A 17,715-nucleotide genomic window follows, 5' to 3' on the forward strand; every position below is an offset into this window, starting at 1 on the left:
AGGCTCTGTGCTTTGCACTTTTATTGAAGAATTAAGCCTAAGAATGACATTTTATATCTATTTATAGGTTTCTAGAAGCTGTTCAAGGCATATAGAGTGGTAGTAGGAGCTAGAGTTCAGTTGTTCGATACTGGACTTTTTATATTGTAGCTCATAGTTTCACTTTAATATATTCTTGGAACAAATTCACGAGTAGACAATGACCTTTGCTTATCATTATGTGTTTCTTTTTGACAGGGAACAGTAGCTCTATGTATGTGACACCGTGGCCCAAAAAAATAAAAAAAATTAAACATATTCTTAGCTAAGTCATAGTAAATACATGCTCTCTTATTACACGTGTTAAGTTACAGCATGTACATAGTGTCCCACATTGGTAGAGGAGTAGTATGTCCTTGTATAGTATAGCTATAAATAAGGCTCTTGTGTTGTATTATTCATTCATTCAATATATATCAATAACATATATTCTCCCGTGCCTTCTCACATGGTATCAGAGCAATTGTGAGAGATTTATCGCTGTGCATAAATTCCAGCGATTCCGGGAAGAGAAATTAGTCACCGGAAGTCTTTTTCCGGCGACTTTTTAAGGCTGTTTGCGTCTGTTTTATCTCAGTCAGTGTTGTGCAAAATCCAACACTACCACAAGAGTCGTCACTGTCCGGCGACCAAACCCCAGTGAACAACTCCGGCAGAAGCAGCCTCACGCGCCTCCACGCGCCACCAGAAGCTCACGCGCCGGCGCGTACGACCACTTCCGGCCATTTTTTGAAAATCTTCCTTCAGAACAGTTGGGTCGCCTGGTAATTCCGATCCTACCCCTACTGTTTTCATTTCATTCCGATAACTTTGAGTTTTTTCCGGCAGCTACAGTACTATTCCGGCAGCTACAGTACTATTCCGGTATCTATAGTTTTCAGTATTCTGTTTCTGTGTTTTCGTACACTGTTTCAGCAGATTACAGTTGATTCTTTCTCCTATTTGGTAATAATTTGCAACAATGTCTTTGGGATTTGATGCTTTTGGGTCTAGAAACATGAATTCTGGAAACTCTAGTGCTATTATTACCTCAGAACCTCTAATGGGAGGTTCAAACTACTTAGCTTGGGCTTCATCTGTCGAGTTATGGTGTAGAGGTCAAGGTGTTCAAGATCATCTAATCAAACAGTCTAGCGATGGAGATGAAAAGGCAATAGCACTTTGGGCAAAAATCGATGCTCAGTTATGTAGCATCTTGTGGCGATCTATTGATTCCAAGTTGATGCCCTTGTTTCGTCCATTCCAGACATGTTATTTGGTTTGGGCAAAGGCACGCACCTTATACACTAATGACATATCTCGCTTCTATGATGTGATTTCACGGATGACAAACTTAAAGAAGCAGGAATTGGATATGTCTACTTACTTGGGTCAAGTACAGGCAGTCATGGAGGAATTTGAGAAGTTGATGCCAGTTTCGGCTAGTGTGGAAAAACAACAAGAGCAGCGACAGAAGATGTTTCTCGTTCTTACCCTCGCTGGACTTCCTAATGATCTTGATTCAGTACGCGACCAGATTTTGGCTAGTCCGTCTGTCCCGACAGTTGATGAATTATTCTCTCGATTACTCCGCCTTGCTGCAGCACCAAGTCCACCAGTGATCTCATCACAGATACTTGATTCCTCTGTTCTTGCATCCCAGACAATGGATGTTCGGGCATCTCAAACTATGGAGCATAGACGAGGAGGAGGTCGTTTTGGAAGATCTAGACCCAAGTGTTCTTATTGTCACAAACTCGGACACACTCGTGAAATGTGTTATTCCTTACATGGTCGTCCACCCAAAAATGCTTACATTGCTCAGACCGAGACTCCAGGTAACCAAGGATTTTCTTTATCTAAAGAAGAATATAATGAGCTCCTTCAGTATCGAGCAAGTAAGCAGACATCTCCACAAGTAGCCTCAGTTGCTCAGACTGATACTTCCTTTTCTGGTAATTCTTTTGCTTGTGTTTCCCAGTCTAGCACTCTTGGCCCATGGGTCATGGACTCCGGCGCTTCTGATCACATCTCTGGTAATATATCACTTTTGTCAAATATTGTATATTCACAGTCTCTTCCCACTGTTACTTTAGCCAATGGATGTCAAACTAAGGCAAAAGGAGTTGGACAAGCTAATCCCTTGTCTTCTATCACCCTAGATTCCGTTCTTTATGTCCCTGGCTGTCCTTTTAGTCTTGCATCTGTTAGTCGTTTGACTCGTGCCCTCCATTGTGGTATATATTTTATTGACGATTCTTTTATTATACAGGACCGCAGTACGGGACAGACAATTGGTACCGGACGTGAATCAGAAGGCCTTTACTACCTTAACTCACTCAGTCCTTCCACAACATGTCTTGTTACAGATCCTCCAGATCTAATCCACAGACGTTTAGGACATCCGAGTTTATCCAAACTTCAGAAGATGGTGCCTAGTTTATCTAGTTTGTCTACATTAGATTGTGAGTCGTGTCAACTTGGGAAACATACCCGAGCCTCCTTTTCACGTAGTGTTGAGAGTCATGCAGAGTCTATCTTTTCCTTAGTTCATTCTGATATATGGGGTCCTAGTAGAGTCAGTTCATCCTTGGGGTTTCGCTACTTTGTCAGTTTCATTGATGATTATTCAAGATGTACTTGGCTTTTCTTAATGAAAGATCGTTCTGAGTTATTTTCTATATTCCAGAGTTTCTGTGCTGAAATCAAAAACCAATTTGGTGTTTCTATTCGCATTTTTCGCAGTGATAATGCCTTAGAATATTTATCTTCTCAATTTCAGCAGTTTATGACTTCTCAGGGAATTATTCATCAGACATCTTGTCCTTATACCCCTCAACAAAATGGGATTGCTGAGAGAAAGAATAGGCACCTTATTGAGACTGCTCGCACACTTCTAATTGAATCTCGTGTTCCGTTGCGTTTTTGGGGCGATGCAGTTCTCACAGCTTGTTATTTGATTAATCGGATGCCTTCATCTCCCATCAAGAATCAGATTCCGCATTCAGTATTGTTTCCCCAGTCACCCTTATACTCTCTTCCACCTCGTGTTTTTGGGAGCACGTGTTTTGTTCATAACTTAGCCCCTGGGAAAGATAAGTTAGCTCCCCGTGCTCTCAAGTGTGTCTTCCTTGGTTATTCTCGTGTTCAGAAGGGATATCGTTGTTATTCTCCAGATCTTCGTAGGTACCTTATGTCAGCTGACGTCACATTTTTTGAGTCTAAACCTTTCTTTACCTCTGCTGACCACCATGATATATCTGAGGTCTTACCTATACCGACCTTTGAGGAGTTCACTATAACTCCTCCTCCACCTTCGACCACAGAGGAGTCTAGTGTTGTTCCCCCTAGTTCCCCGGCCACAGGAACACCACTCTTGACTTATCATCGTCGTTTGCGTCCTCCATCAGGCCCAACTGGTTCTCGTCCTGCACCTGACCCTGCTCCTGTTGCGGATCCTGCTCCTAGTACACCGATTGCACTTCGGAAAGGTATACGGACCACACTTAACCCTAATCCTCATTATGTCGGTTTGAGCTATCATCGTCTGTCATCTCCCCATTATGCTTTTATATCTTCTTTGTCCTCGGTTTCCATCCCTAAGTCTACAGGTGAAGCGTTGTCTCATCCAGGATGGCGACAGGCTATGAGTGACGAGATGTCTGCTTTACATACAAGTGGTACTTGGGAGCTTGTTCCTCTTCCCTCAGGTAAATCTACTGTTGGTTGTCGTTGGGTTTATGCAGTCAAAGTTGGTCCCGATGGACAGATTGATCGACTTAAGGCCCGTCTTGTTGCCAAAGGATATACTCAGATATTTGGGCTCGATTACAGTGATACCTTCTCTCCCGTGGCTAAAGTGGCTTCAGTCCGCCTTTTTCTATCCATGGCTGCGGTTCGTCATTGGCCCCTCTATCAGCTGGACATTAAAAATGCCTTTCTTCACGGTGATCTTGAGGATGAGGTTTATATGGAGCAACCACCTGGTTTTGTTGCTCAGGGGAGTCTCGTGGCCTTGTATGTCGCTTGCGTCGGTCACTTTATGGTCTAAAGCAGTCTCCTCGAGCCTGGTTTGGTAAGTTCAGCACGGTTATCCAGGAGTTTGGCATGATTCGTAGTGAAGCTGATCACTCTGTGTTTTATCGGCACTCTGCTTCAAGTCTCTGTATTTATCTGGTAGTCTATGTTGATGATATTGTTATTACTGGCAATGATCAGGATGGTATTACCAATCTGAAGCAGCATCTCTTCCAGCACTTCCAAACTAAGGATCTAGGCAGATTGAAGTACTTTCTGGGTATTGAGGTTGCCCAGTCTAGCTCAGGTATTGTTATTTCTCAAAGAAAATATGCTTTAGATATTCTTGAGGAGACGGGGATGATAGGTTGCAGACCTGTTGACACTCCGATGGATCCGAATTCTAAACTTATGCCAGGACAGGGGGAGCCGCTTAGCGATCCTGCAAGCTATAGGCGGCTGGTTGGAAAATTAAATTATCTCACAGTAACTAGACCCGACATTTCCTATCCTGTGAGTGTTGTAAGTCAGTTTATGAGTTCTCCCTGTGATAGTCATTGGGATGCAGTTGTCCGCATTATTCGATATATAAAATCGGCTCCAGGCAAAGGGTTACTCTTTGAGGATCGAGGTCATGAGCAGATCATTGGATACTCAGATGCTGATTGGGCAGGATCACCTTCTGATAGACGTTCTACGTCTGGATATTGTGTTTTAGTAGGAGGAAATTTGGTGTCCTGGAAGAGCAAGAAACAGAATGTAGTTGCTCGGTCTAGTGCAGAAGCAGAATATCGAGCAATGGCTATGGCAACATGTGAACTAGTTTGGACCAAACAATTGCTCAAGGAGTTGAAATTTGGTGAAATCAGTCGGATGGAACTTGTGTGCGATAATCAAGCTGCCCTTCATATTGCATCAAATCCGGTGTTCCATGAGAGAACTAAACACATTGAGATTGATTGTCACTTCGTCAGAGAAAAGATACTTTCAGGAGAGATTGCTACAAAGTTTGTGAGGTCAAATGATCAACTTGCAGATATTTTTACCAAGTCTCTCACTGGTCCTCGTATTAGTTATATATGTAACAAGCTCGGTACATATGATTTGTATGCACCGGCTTGAGGGGGAGTGTTAAGTTACAGCATGTACATAGTGTCCCACATTGGTAGAGGAGTAGTATGTCCTTGTATAGTATAGCTATAAATAAGGCTCTTGTGTTGTATTATTCATTCATTCAATATATATCAATAACATATATTCTCCCGTGCCTTCTCACAACACGTATATGAACTGTTATCTGTTCAGATATGAGAAAATTTTGGACTTCAAAATGCAGAAAAGGAAAGTCTGATAGCAAAAATTACTGAGTGTTGCGTAAGAGGAGCTGAGAACATTAGTGCCAGTGTATTTTAAAGCGAAACACGCAAAAAAAGTGACTATGTCAATGGGGCTTGAAGTGAAAAGCGAGAAAAGAAAGTGCATGCCTCTTTGAAGTGAAGCACAAAATGTACGAGAAGTTTAAAATTACCGAACATATGTGAATTTGTACTTACAACCAAAGTTCAATCAAAATAACTAATTTTTCAACATCCAAGTATGGTAAGACAAATTTGTCCTAACTCTTCAAAGTTGAGAATCAAAGGATCAACCACTTCTTTTTTGGATCAGTTTGCGCATCATTGTTTGAAGCACACACTTCTCCGAAGCACATGGCTTCAGTCATGATGCAATAACCCCTCCTTTGCATCACTTTATTGCTTAAAGAGACAGAGGGGTGGCTTTTAATAGCACTGATTAAAGCGAATGACTCCTATTACAATTTGTTATTATCAGCTAATTACCTAAAACTTTGTCAAATTTAATGGTTCATTTGCTTCCGGCAACCATGGCATATGTGATGGTTTAATATGTAGACTAAGAGCTCATTTGGTTTCTTGAAATGGATAATTAATCTCCTCATTAAATTCAGCAGAACCAAATACCTTATTTGGTTGATAGAATGAGGATGGAGGAGAACTGATCTCATTAAATTTAGCATAACGTATACATCGTTTGGATGTAATTTTGCATCTTGTAAATAATACTCGCATAAGTTATGCAGGAATCGATTTATTATTTTATGCGGAGTAGAATGTGAAATAAGAATACGTGTATTAGAAATGCAGAGATTAGACTATTTAAAGACAAAAATGCCCTTAAAGTAAGTAGTTCTTGTATAACACTAATCCCTTCATTATTAATCACCGCATAACACTTCTTACATTATTAATCATCGCATAACAATTCCTGTGTTTCTGGTCACCGCATAAACAATCCCTACATTACCTGCGGGGCTACCCTACATAACTTGTCTCCAAATGAAACGACCCCCAAGGTGCTTCTAGTGTTATGATGTTAAAACTCAGTTTCTCGATCAGAAAAGAAAACAGAAATATGCTAAGGCTTTGTTAATCCCGTCGTTGAGATGCTATATTTCTGTCTTCCCATATAGTAAATGTGCAATTCAAATTTTCTTATCATATTTACTTAGTTTGGACATAGATGATGTTCTATTACAGCTGCCAAGCACTTATTTATTCAAGCAAGCTATTGATGCCTCTTGATCTCTGATTAAGCTCCTAAACAAGGAAATCCATGATATTGGAACTTAATTTGCAGGTAATTTCCTATTTTCTTTTAGACCTGAAGTTACAGATGACTTGACAAATTTTGAGAATCCATCAGCTTGCTGGTCGGATGATCTTACTGGTGGAAAGCCTGTTCGACTATCTGGGATATTTGATAAACTTACTTACCAAGTGCGGAAAGCATTTTCCTTTCAATCAATGAAATATTCCTTAAGTACAGCACATTGTGATATTAAGTCAAAGGATGGACGTGTAGCAAAGATTCATTTTCTGATTGAAAGCACTGGGAAGGATGTACCTATCATACATCCAGATAACTTTGGGTATGCGGGTGTAGATAAAAGTTTGCCAGTTGCCTTGCAAGAGCAGAAAGAAATCTTTCTGCTGCCTACTGTTCACTTCTCCAACTTCTTAGATATGGAGATCCATGTGAGACTCAGTGATACAGGTAATAGCAAATTAAATCTGGTTCAAGTGTTAGTTGATGTATTGTATTACTGACTTTTGCTTTAGTACAGGTCTGCCATCTACTAATGGTGTTGACTGCATATGCAATGAGGCAACTATTCCCTCTGCGTCGTCTGTAAACTTATATGCAAGTCCTGCTGCTATTTATTTTATTGTTACCTTAACTTCATTTGGTACAAGCTGCAAACCAATAAATAGTAGCGACAGTGCTAAGCGGCTGCAGAAGCGCAAAACTAAAGTTCAGTTTTTGGATATCGAATTAGATTTTGGCAATGGCAAGTATTTTGCATTGCTTAGATTATCTCGTGGACAGAGAGGGATATTGGAGGTAATTATCCTGCTTAGCTGCTTATTACCTTACAGCAAGGTGTTAAATTTGTCTGTGTTTGGTGCAGGCTGCTGTCTTTACTTCTTACACCTTGGAGAATAATACCGAATTTTCTTTGTTCTATTTTCCTGCAAATCACAAGCTTGTTTCTAGGTAATCTCTCATCCAAGGTGAGTTGTAATTTTTTCATTTGGCTCAGTTTTGTCCTTTGCTGAGTGGTACTATTATATCCAGGCATGAGGTGGAAAATATTGCTTCTGCGGTGCCTCCAGAATTAGGATCTTATCTTCCTCCCGGATCAACAAAATCATGGTTCAGCAAGTAAAGTTTTTCTACTTTAATTCGCTAGTTCTAGTTTAGTCGAATCCATCATGTCGTCTCTCCTTGTTCCATCTATCAGCGGTTATGAAACTGTAGGCATTATGCTTTTCACCCAGCATAATTCTTGCTTATCCTTGCTAGATGCCACAAGGTGCACATTACACTCTTGGATGAGAGAGCCTCTAAAGCACCCTTGGACTTGGATGCTTTATCAGGCCTTACGGAGGTGAACCTTGAAGTGGAAGGAAAATCTGGTTCCAAAACTGTTACAAAGTTAGGAGTCTCTTTGAAACCATCTGTTAGCAAAGTAGTTCCACTGCAGGTTGTATCAATGTATCCCAGATACGTCATACTAAATGAGTCAGATGAAGTCATCACTGTCCGTCAATGTTTTTTGGAGGTCTGTCTTTGTTTTTGATTTCATATGCTAGCTTTCATTTGCTGTTAAACTGATGACGAAATCCATTTTTGTCTTAGGAGGATGGGACTGACACAACTGTTACACTCAACAGTAAGCAGAGAGCAGCATTAACTTTGAGGAGTGGAAATGGGATGACAACAATTAAAAGACGCACCTTCTTTGAGAATTTTCTCAAAAAGCATGCAAAATCCCAAAATGATTCGTCATTTTTTGTCCAATTTCAACCCAATAAGGCCAGTTTCTCCTGGTCTGGGCCAGTTTGTATTGCTTCGCTTGGACGATTTTTTCTTAAATTCAAGAAGTCGACCGAGTATTCTGTTCAACAATCAGATCCTGCAACTCAGCATAACTCATCCATGTGTGAATTTGCCACTGTTCATGTGGTTGAAGATGGTCCTACAATTGTTTTACGCTTCTGTTGGCCAGAAAATATGGACCTGCCTTACCGGATTGAAAACCGCTTGGAAAATACTTCTATTACATATTATCAGAAGGAGGTTTTGTATCTCTTTTCATCGTTTTTCGATGTTTGACTTGCAAGTTTCAACATATTGTAATCATGCAATTAACTCTTATTGTGTACCTTTATCGTGGAGAACCTTCAGGGTTTAACAGAGCCGGAGGTTTTGGCATCTGGAAGTAGTGTTGGCTATGTCTGGGATGACCTGACACATGCTCATAAGCTTGTTGTCCAGATTGACGGTAGCTGTTAACCTCTTAAAATCATCACTAGAACAGATACTATAGAAGTTTAACTGCATAGATTGATGATGCACGCTCGTTATTTTATTAAGATTAGCCTGCTGTATTTTTATACGTTGATGTTGAATAGCACGAACCGTCTCATCGAAAAGTTTTAGCTGTTGGATGGGAAATGCTTTTTTATTTGCTTTTGAATATTTGACTAGTCTAGTTATAAAGAAGTGTCTTCACAGAATACAGGTTAAAAATTGAATTACTAAAAGATATACAATTCTGTGAAAAGGTATGATAATTTATTAATACCAATCAGCGACTCCCTCCATCACAGTTTATGTGAGGGTGTTTAATTTGGCACAGAATTTGAGAAAGAAAGATTAACTTTTGAAACTTGTGATCTAAAATATTCCATAGACATGTATGTGGCTATAAGTCATCTCATTAAGGGTAAAATGAGAAGTTTAAAGTTAAGTTGTTTCTAAATATAGAAAGTGTCATTCTTTTGGGGCAAACTAAAAAGGAAAGAGAGTCGCATAAATTGGGACAGAGGGAGTACGTCTCAGTTGCATGTTAGTTAGGGCCACCTATGTATAAATTCTCCATGTTCATTCCACTCAATTCAGGCTCATTTCATTGCTATGCTTAATAATGTCTTTAAGAGAAATTAGGGGTTTTCTATAACTATAGAGGTTCTTTAGTGCACACTTAACCCTACACTGATGTTTAAGTCTCTAACTAGATCAAAATAACTCATGATGCAACTGTAGCAACAACATCAAGCCTTAATTCTCATTAGTTAGTATCGTTTATATGGACCATATGCTTGCATAAAGAATTATGACTAGGAAAATGAAGGATCAGCTGTGCTCTCTGTTTTTTATTCGAGGTACTGTTTCTACCTTTTGCGATGTGAAGTACTTGTCTTGTTCACTTGTCTATATATATATATATTTTTTCAAATTAGTATGACTTTATTATCTATTTATTAAAAAAAGTATGACTTTATTATCTCATTTTTGGTAACTTTTATCTTGCAGCTGTACATCTACTACGTGAAATAAACTTGGATAAAGTACGTGAATGGAAACCATTTTACAGGATTAAGCAACAGAGAGGTCTAGGGTTTCACTTACCTCTGGAAAAGAAGACAGAAGATTCAAAGAAAAATGGATATGGGCAGTTAACTGGCATGGAGATCATTAAGTTGGGTTATGAAGTATATGCAGAGGGCTTGACTAGGGTTCTGAGAATTTGTGAGTTTTCTGATAGACGCAGAGGGGACACTTCATTCCATTCCTGCACAAAGATGCGGCTAAGAATCTCCTATTTTGCAATTCAATTATTGGAACGTGCAAAGCAAGTAAGTTTGTGTTTCTATGTCAATTTTTGCTATCATTGTGTCTTTGACCATCTTTTATCTGGCTGTTGTTGATTCTTTCAAAATAACAGTTTCAATGTGCTTGAGTGAATTGTTTTTTCCCCTGGAAATAAACAAGCCTTTTTAAATGTATCTCTTACCTAGTTAGCTAATCTGTAATTAGTTATACAATGGAATAGTATGTTCCTTTCTACTAGAAATTTCCCTTTGAGAATAATTATCTGCATAGCCATCCAGCATGACTTACTTGTTAAGGGATTTTGCAGTTTGAGAAAATGGAATTTTATAAAGTAATACCACAGTCTAGTGGTTATTCATTTTCTGTTTCTAGAGATCAGTCTTATTCACTCTGTTCTGTGATGAAATGTAATAGTGTATCATGACTGGAGCACTTGGGTCGTCATCTTAAATTTTCTTTGACTAATGAGAATGGACTTCAGCTTATAGTTTGCAAGAAATCTATGATGTCTGCGGAAATATTCATGTTTTATATTATGACGGGTTTAGGGAAATATGAATGGGAATCACAGTACAAAGGTGTGAAAAATAGAAAATTGGTCTGTCTCAACCATTTATGGAGTAATCTAGGAGAGTCAGTAATAGGATAAGCTGTGAGCCTATCTTGGAAGGTCGAGGTAGTAGATTCCGTGTGGCTCATATATGGTACATCCAATTAAATGTTTGGGATAAACAGCTAATTGATATAGATTGAAGGAACAACCTAGAATATGTAACACTAAACTGCACTAAAAGCTAGATGTTTAGTAAATCTCTTTGCTTGGAGTAACCACTTTGATGTAAATAGCTCATTAGATCTATTAGATTTTGTAAGCTCCTTGAGCAGATAGGAGGTTTTTGCTTTTCAGGAGAATTGACTTTTTTGTAATCAATTACATCCTCTGGATGATTGATTTAATGAAAGCTTACCTTACTTGATCAAAAAAATATGTAACACTAAACTAAAGTCAAAGATGAAAGTCGCTTGACCTGCTATTGTTGCCATGGTTTTGGAACGTAACTAATAGTAGAGGAAAGATATTTATTAGATATGCAACCAGAAGCTCCTGAGTCAATGACCTAAGATCCAAGAGTGAAGGACCGAGAGGTTTTAGAAACAAACCTTTATAAGTTAGGACGATAGAAGTTACCTCTGGAGATGACCGCTTAAGTGCTATACGCTAGAGGAACTTGGCCCCATTTGTTTCCACTTTATGGAGGTTTGAATCTGAATCATTCAGATCTCTCTATTAAGTGCATTTAGTTTGTTGTTTTTCTTTCACAACTACTTAATATTAGTTCTTAATAAGTCTCAATTATTCAGATCTAGTACAGAGTCTTAAAATCATTAAGATGTTCAGTTAAAGATTTTGTGAATGCAATCTTTTACTACTCCTCTATTATTACCATCACCGTCCGCTACCACCATGCAACTACCTATAAAACCTACCACCACTACAAATCACCTCTACCATCAGCCTCCGTCTCACAACCACCATCTCAGACCGTCCTCACCACCAGTCACCTCCACAACCGGTCAACACTACCAACCACCTCTACCACTAGCCTCCACCTCACAACCATCATTTTTGACCAGCACCATCCAACCAATTCCAACCCTAGCCATCACCATCAGTCACCATCGCACATCCATCACCCCCAGCCATCAACACACAACCACCGCCAACTTCTGGCTTTTAGAATGCGGTTCATTAAAGAAGCAATTTATGCAACACCATGTAAAAATTAAAATTAATATTATCTCTAATATTTTGCGGATATAATATTTATTATTTATTTATTTGAATTCTATATTTATTAGTTTTAATTAAAGATAAATTATACACATTTAGATGTTGAGAAAACAAAGTCTTAATTATTCAGTATTGAAATCTAGATACAATATCTTTGACGATAAATCCAATAACATCCAGAAGATGAAAATGAGGTGTCTAGTCCTTTTCTATTTTTGGTGTAAAGGAAAGTATTTAGAAGACCATGAGTCTATTGTTGTTGTCTTAGAATCCTTCTGAGAAGACAAAGGATTAGGAGTTTCTTCCAAAATTTCACACGGTAAATATGGGTGACTACACAGTTTTTGTGTAGTTTATTTATTAATATACAAATGTGTTCCTTCTCAAAAAATAAAAGTCTGTGCCAATGTCTACAAAGTCAAAAAATCAGAACCTCTCAGCAAATTTAAAAGTTGCATTTTAAGGCGAGAAGATTTTCTTCTTCTTGATAAGTAAAGCAAGAAAACTGTTAATGGCTCATGAGGATAGTGCTTGCCCCTTTCTATGGAACAATAAGTCTTCTGATGGTGCAAACTGTAGGTTATGTCCTGCTGATTATAGGTATTCTCTGATGTTCCTTTGTGCATAAGAATGTGGACTATGATTCCAGTTTTAAGTTCGAGTAAGTAGGAATAAAGAGAGGAATTTGGCATCAGAATTCACCATATAGCTTGTGTATAATTTGAGCTCCAGTAACAAACTCAGCTTGGCTTCCATGTGGCATTTTACTTGTGGTCTCATTAATTGTGCTCAATTGCTTAAAAAGATAGCTCATTTACCTGATGTTCATATACGTCTTTCAACCTACTGAAGGATTTAGTTGACAAGGATAAGGGCAATGCGTTGATCTACAATCCAATCATTATGGCAAGACTAAATAGGATAGACTTTGACGCCATGTTTGCTGAAAGGCACAAGCTCAACCATCTCAGGGTACAGGTAATCTTCTTTTCTGGTGCTTTGTATTCGTTTCTGTGGTGGATCTCGTTCCTAATGACATGGTTGATGGTATTCTTAACCTCAAGATGCTAATGTCTATGTAATCATGATGCAGTCACTGAGTGTGGAGCCTAAGTGGGTAGGAGCTCCTTTTGCATCAATGCTTCGGAGGCACCAAATAGAAAATTGTGACGCAAATGAACGAGTCCTCCGTGTTGGACTTGTTCTAGCTTCATCAAGTTCTAGTGTCAAACAAGTCAAACACTTATCAATTGTTCTTCAGGTAATTCTGTACGGTACATAAATATCGCATGACTCTTCTTTGTAACTTTATCATAGTCTTGTACAAGTTCTAGCTGTTTATTTGTTTTATGTGTAACTGCAAATTGCATTTTGGATAGGAGTTAGTTACGTTCTTGCCTATATTGCACCATCAGCTTTCCATCAACGAGTTATTTAGTTACTCAGACCTCTTCTCTTGTTTATCAGAACTAAATACACCTCTCATCTAGTTTGAAAAATATCTAGGGTCTCTTGTCCTGAAGTTTCAAGTTTGGTGTTCTAATTCTGATTCAATTGGTCAAATGCCCTTCATTAAACTTGAATATTGACCTAAAAATTGAAGAAAGAAGTTCGGTTTCAATTTTCCTTTTCAGGGTGGGGCTTGATTGTTTTCTTATGTCATCTTTATCTTGCTTTCCAAATTATTCCAAGTTTTTGACAAGCTTCTTCCTTTTTTAGGCGGATGAGATAAGATGGGTTTGGGGGGGGGGGGGATGTAGGGAAGGAAGGTTGTGGAGGGAGTTCCCATTGAGATGAAATGGGTCTCTATGATGCCAATATTAAACTATAGTGAGGAGCTCCATTTAGTTTGGCTGTGTTTTTATATGTAAATGTAGACTTTTATTATAAATGGCACTCGAGAGTTACAGAGTTACCCGATACTTGTGTTGGTGAGAGGTACCAGGTACTCAATAAAATTAGTTGAGGTGCGAGCAAGCTGGCCCAGATACCATTGTTATAAAATAAAAGAAAAAGAAAAGGATTACAAGCTGGATTGTAAGAGCCTTAAAAGGAAAAGGTACCACAAGACCAAAGATAGCAAATGCATTGCAGATAAACACCTGCCAAAAGATGGCCTGAATTTTTCCTGAATTTTTTTAAATGAAGAACGGAATCAATCCAAAAGCATGGTAAGCCCCGACATGCTGATCCTGCTCATTTGCCCTCCGTCTCCTGTTGGATCATTCACAAGTGGCAGTTGTAAATAGATGGCTTCTTTCATTAGACCATTGGCCTTTTTCCACCATGTCCAACAACAACAACAACAACAACATACCCAGTAATATCCCACACCGTGGGGTCTGGGGAGGGTAGTGTGTACGCAGACCTTACCCCCCTACCTTGTGAGGACTTTCCACCATGTCCGTGAGTGAAAATAACACATTTTCTATGAAAGGTCATAATTTATCTTCTCCCTTTTTTTTTTTCTGGTTTAAAGGGCAAGAACTAATGGGACAATTGGACAATTCTGTTGATTTATATAGTTCTCAGATGGATTGTATGAGGGTTCCCAAAAGGATTTAGAAAGGTCCTATACTCTACTTACTGCTTTATAGTTTTGAGTTGGGTGCTAATATTCTTACATATGGTATTAGAGCAAGTCTATTATCACACTCATAAGTCCGTATTAAAATGCTCATGTGAATGCTACAATGGGGTTATTTTGGTGAAAGGGTATTGAGTTCCTTATACCGAAGAATAATAGTGCATGCTAATCAATTTTTCAATACGTTTGGCAGATTAATCAACTGCATATAGGTAAAGATGCCCAACCCTGAATTCTCCTTTGTAATAGATGAGGAGTGTGTTAGAAAACTTTAACAAAACTAGGAACATCTGAAGTAAAGTTGTTTTATAGTACTTTTATGTGTATTACCTCTTTAAAATTATCTGTTAAATCAGTTATCTTGCTAACAGAAACTTTGGCAGGATGTTCAATTCTTCAAAGGCCTTCCCCATAATTTTTCTACTATTAGTCAGGAAACTGGTTTGTCACTTAGTTATGCTTTTGTTTAGGCAGGGACACGTTCCAAGATCAATAGGAGGTTGACATGTGACTCGCTCGTTGTCATATTTTTGTTATACTTACATAACCTGTTTGTTCCATCTTTATACCACTGAATTTTCTTTGCAGCCCCTTGATTTCAACCTCGATGAAGAGACATTAATGAGAATTGTTCCTTTCTGGAGAACGTCCCTCAGCGATACAAATACTCCAAGGCAAAAGTATTACATTGATCATTTTGAGATCCATCCTGTTAAGGTGTCTACAGCACTTTGGTTTCACTATGCCCTCCTCCCCCAGGGAAGTTCTTTTTACAATAAGGAGGAAATGTAAGTCACAGAATTAACTCACTTTTTCTTTCCTATTAATGTGCTGAAGGTTGTGGCAAGCTTTCTTCCTGGGGAATCTTATGCCAGCTATAGCTCCACGCAGGAGACACTAAGATCTTTACTTCACAGTGTTATAAAGGTGTGTTACATAGTACTAACTCTGTCTCATTTACGTGACACCATTCGGGCGGGATTGAGTTTAATATGTTCATTTGGCTTGTACATCGCATTACTAGTTAGTTTCAGACAGAACACATCGCGTGAAAGTTTTAAAATTTGATTGGTTAAATAAAGTTGAATTCATGAAACTTCTGAAAGTTGCAATCATATTACTACTAGGAGGATGTCAAATTCTGTCAGGATAGAAAGAGTGTACTGTAAATTGTGGATGGAATATTCAAATACTGTACAGTTGTTCACTTACTATTTAAGTAAAGGTCTGTTCTTGATTTACCTGTGGTGTAACATTCTTTCTCCTATATCTGCATTTTTAGATTCCTACCATAAAAAATATGACAGTAGAGCTCAATGGCATCCTTGTAACTCATGCATTGGTCACTTTCCGGGAGTTGTCAATTAAATGTGCCCAACATTATTCCTGGTAAGCCTGTGTTATTACTAGTATGGCCTATGCTCTCAATAATTATTGTTGAATAGCAGCTGAAAATTGTCATTATCTCTAGGTACGCAATGAGAGCAATCTACATTGCAAAGGGAAGTCCCTTGCTGCCACCAGCTTTTGCTTCTATTTTTGATGACTTAGCTTCATCATCTCTCGATGTTTTCTTTGATCCTTCTAGTGGGCTTCTTAATCTTCCTGGACTCACCGTTGGTATGCCCTTGAAACTCCTAAATCCGTTGCTTACTGCTTGGTGCATTATTTTAGATGAGTATTGCTGAGTTACGCAACCTGTGTTTTCATGGACAAGCATGTTGTGTAGCTAATCTCTTTTGATGCATTGGTGCTCTTATGGGGTCTTTTGTGGCAGCTCTTTCGAATTTGCCTGTGCATTAAAGTACCAGGAGGCAAATACTTCATGTGGAAATTAAGAATATTTTGCACTTTAATGAGACAATTTGAATATTACAATCTTCTTATTTTGGGGAACATGCCTTAGCAAGATTTGCTTCTTAGCAGAAATGATTTTCTCGTGTTGGGTGTGGTTTTTGTACAACATAGATCTTGTCAGTAATTGAAATTTGTTTAGCAAAATTATCTTGTAAGTTGCAAATTAGGCAGGCAAATGAAAGTAGCTTGTCTATCAAGGCAAAGTCAGGGACTACTAACTCGGCCCATTTTCTTAAGCGCCTATGACAGAGAAAATTCTTTCAATTTGAAATGCTTAATGAGATAATTTGTAACTTAATCCAACCTGATTACTAGAACAAATGTAAGTCAAGGAGAGTTTCCAAACCATAAAACTGTTCGCAAATTTGAATTATAGTGCGGATAGATTAAATAGGATGTCAGGATTTTTACACAGTACTTTATACCCAATTTTCATGAAAGTGATGATATCGGCTGCTTTTCCGGTCCACTTTTGCTTTATATGAAGAATTAGCTCGACAATCTTTGCTGCAGGTCTCTTCTCTTAGAATTTACTGGCAAGTATGACGTTTCCCATTTATTTGTGTATGTTGCCTTGTTGAAATCTTGCTTGCATTTTGGATGATAGGTACTTTCAAACTCATTAGTAAATGTATTGATGGTAAAGGGTTTTCTGGAACAAAAAGATACTTCGGTGATCTAGGGAAAACTGTAAGTTCTATAGTTAATTTTGTTGTCATGGTTGCTTTGCAATTGTCAATGGTGGGGCATAAGCTATTTCCTATGCAGTTAAAGTCAGCAGGATCAAATATCCTTTTTGCTGCTGTCACTGAAATATCAGACTCGGTTCTGAAAGGAGCTGAAGCTAGCGGGTTAAATGGAATGGTAAGAACATCTGATCTAATAGCATGCCAAATATTGTAACTACTAAGTTCCATACTTGAAACTTTCAATTAAACCTTGATTTAGTTACGAGTTTGGCAGTGTCTCAGGTTGTAGTTTGGCTCTGTCATCCAAATTTAATTTCATGCGTGCTTTCCAGGTGTATGGTTTTCATCAAGGAATACTTAAATTGGCAATGGAACCTACGCTACTGGGGAGTGCTTTCATGGAAGGTGGCCCTGATCGAAAAATTAGGCTTGATCGAAGTCCTGGGGTTGATGAGGTATGATGCATTTGTGGTGATGATTTCTTATTCATCTCAACTTTTTTCTGTAGAGATAACAGCTGCTTATGGTTGCAAACTTATGTTGTTTGAGTGGGA

The 17,715-nt window shown here is 38.5% G+C and overlaps 1 protein-coding gene across 2 annotated transcripts in view; it reads left to right on the plus strand.

The window, feature by feature from the left end:
- Nucleotides 1-17,715, plus strand: part of LOC104103563 (uncharacterized) — a 59,107-nt gene that overhangs the window by 28,989 nt on the left and 12,403 nt on the right. For both annotated transcript variants that reach the window (XM_070195993.1, XM_070195994.1), the window contains 17 exons: nucleotides 6,694-7,110; nucleotides 7,181-7,458; nucleotides 7,526-7,611; nucleotides 7,693-7,779; nucleotides 7,921-8,179; nucleotides 8,257-8,697; nucleotides 8,806-8,902; nucleotides 9,937-10,259; nucleotides 12,881-13,006; nucleotides 13,122-13,289; nucleotides 15,204-15,332; nucleotides 15,453-15,542; nucleotides 15,898-16,004; nucleotides 16,087-16,235; nucleotides 17,080-17,162; nucleotides 17,241-17,336; nucleotides 17,494-17,616. In XM_070195993.1, coding sequence (XP_070052094.1) covers nucleotides 6,694-7,110; nucleotides 7,181-7,458; nucleotides 7,526-7,611; nucleotides 7,693-7,779; nucleotides 7,921-8,179; nucleotides 8,257-8,697; nucleotides 8,806-8,902; nucleotides 9,937-10,259; nucleotides 12,881-13,006; nucleotides 13,122-13,289; nucleotides 15,204-15,332; nucleotides 15,453-15,542; nucleotides 15,898-16,004; nucleotides 16,087-16,235; nucleotides 17,080-17,162; nucleotides 17,241-17,336; nucleotides 17,494-17,616 — 3,059 coding nt within the window. The remainder of the gene's footprint in view (nucleotides 1-6,693; nucleotides 7,111-7,180; nucleotides 7,459-7,525; nucleotides 7,612-7,692; nucleotides 7,780-7,920; nucleotides 8,180-8,256; nucleotides 8,698-8,805; nucleotides 8,903-9,936; nucleotides 10,260-12,880; nucleotides 13,007-13,121; nucleotides 13,290-15,203; nucleotides 15,333-15,452; nucleotides 15,543-15,897; nucleotides 16,005-16,086; nucleotides 16,236-17,079; nucleotides 17,163-17,240; nucleotides 17,337-17,493; nucleotides 17,617-17,715) is intronic.

The sequence above is a fragment of the Nicotiana tomentosiformis genome, chromosome 2 (assembly GCF_000390325.3).
Source record: "Nicotiana tomentosiformis chromosome 2, ASM39032v3, whole genome shotgun sequence".
Lineage (NCBI taxonomy): Eukaryota > Viridiplantae > Streptophyta > Magnoliopsida > Solanales > Solanaceae > Nicotiana > Nicotiana tomentosiformis.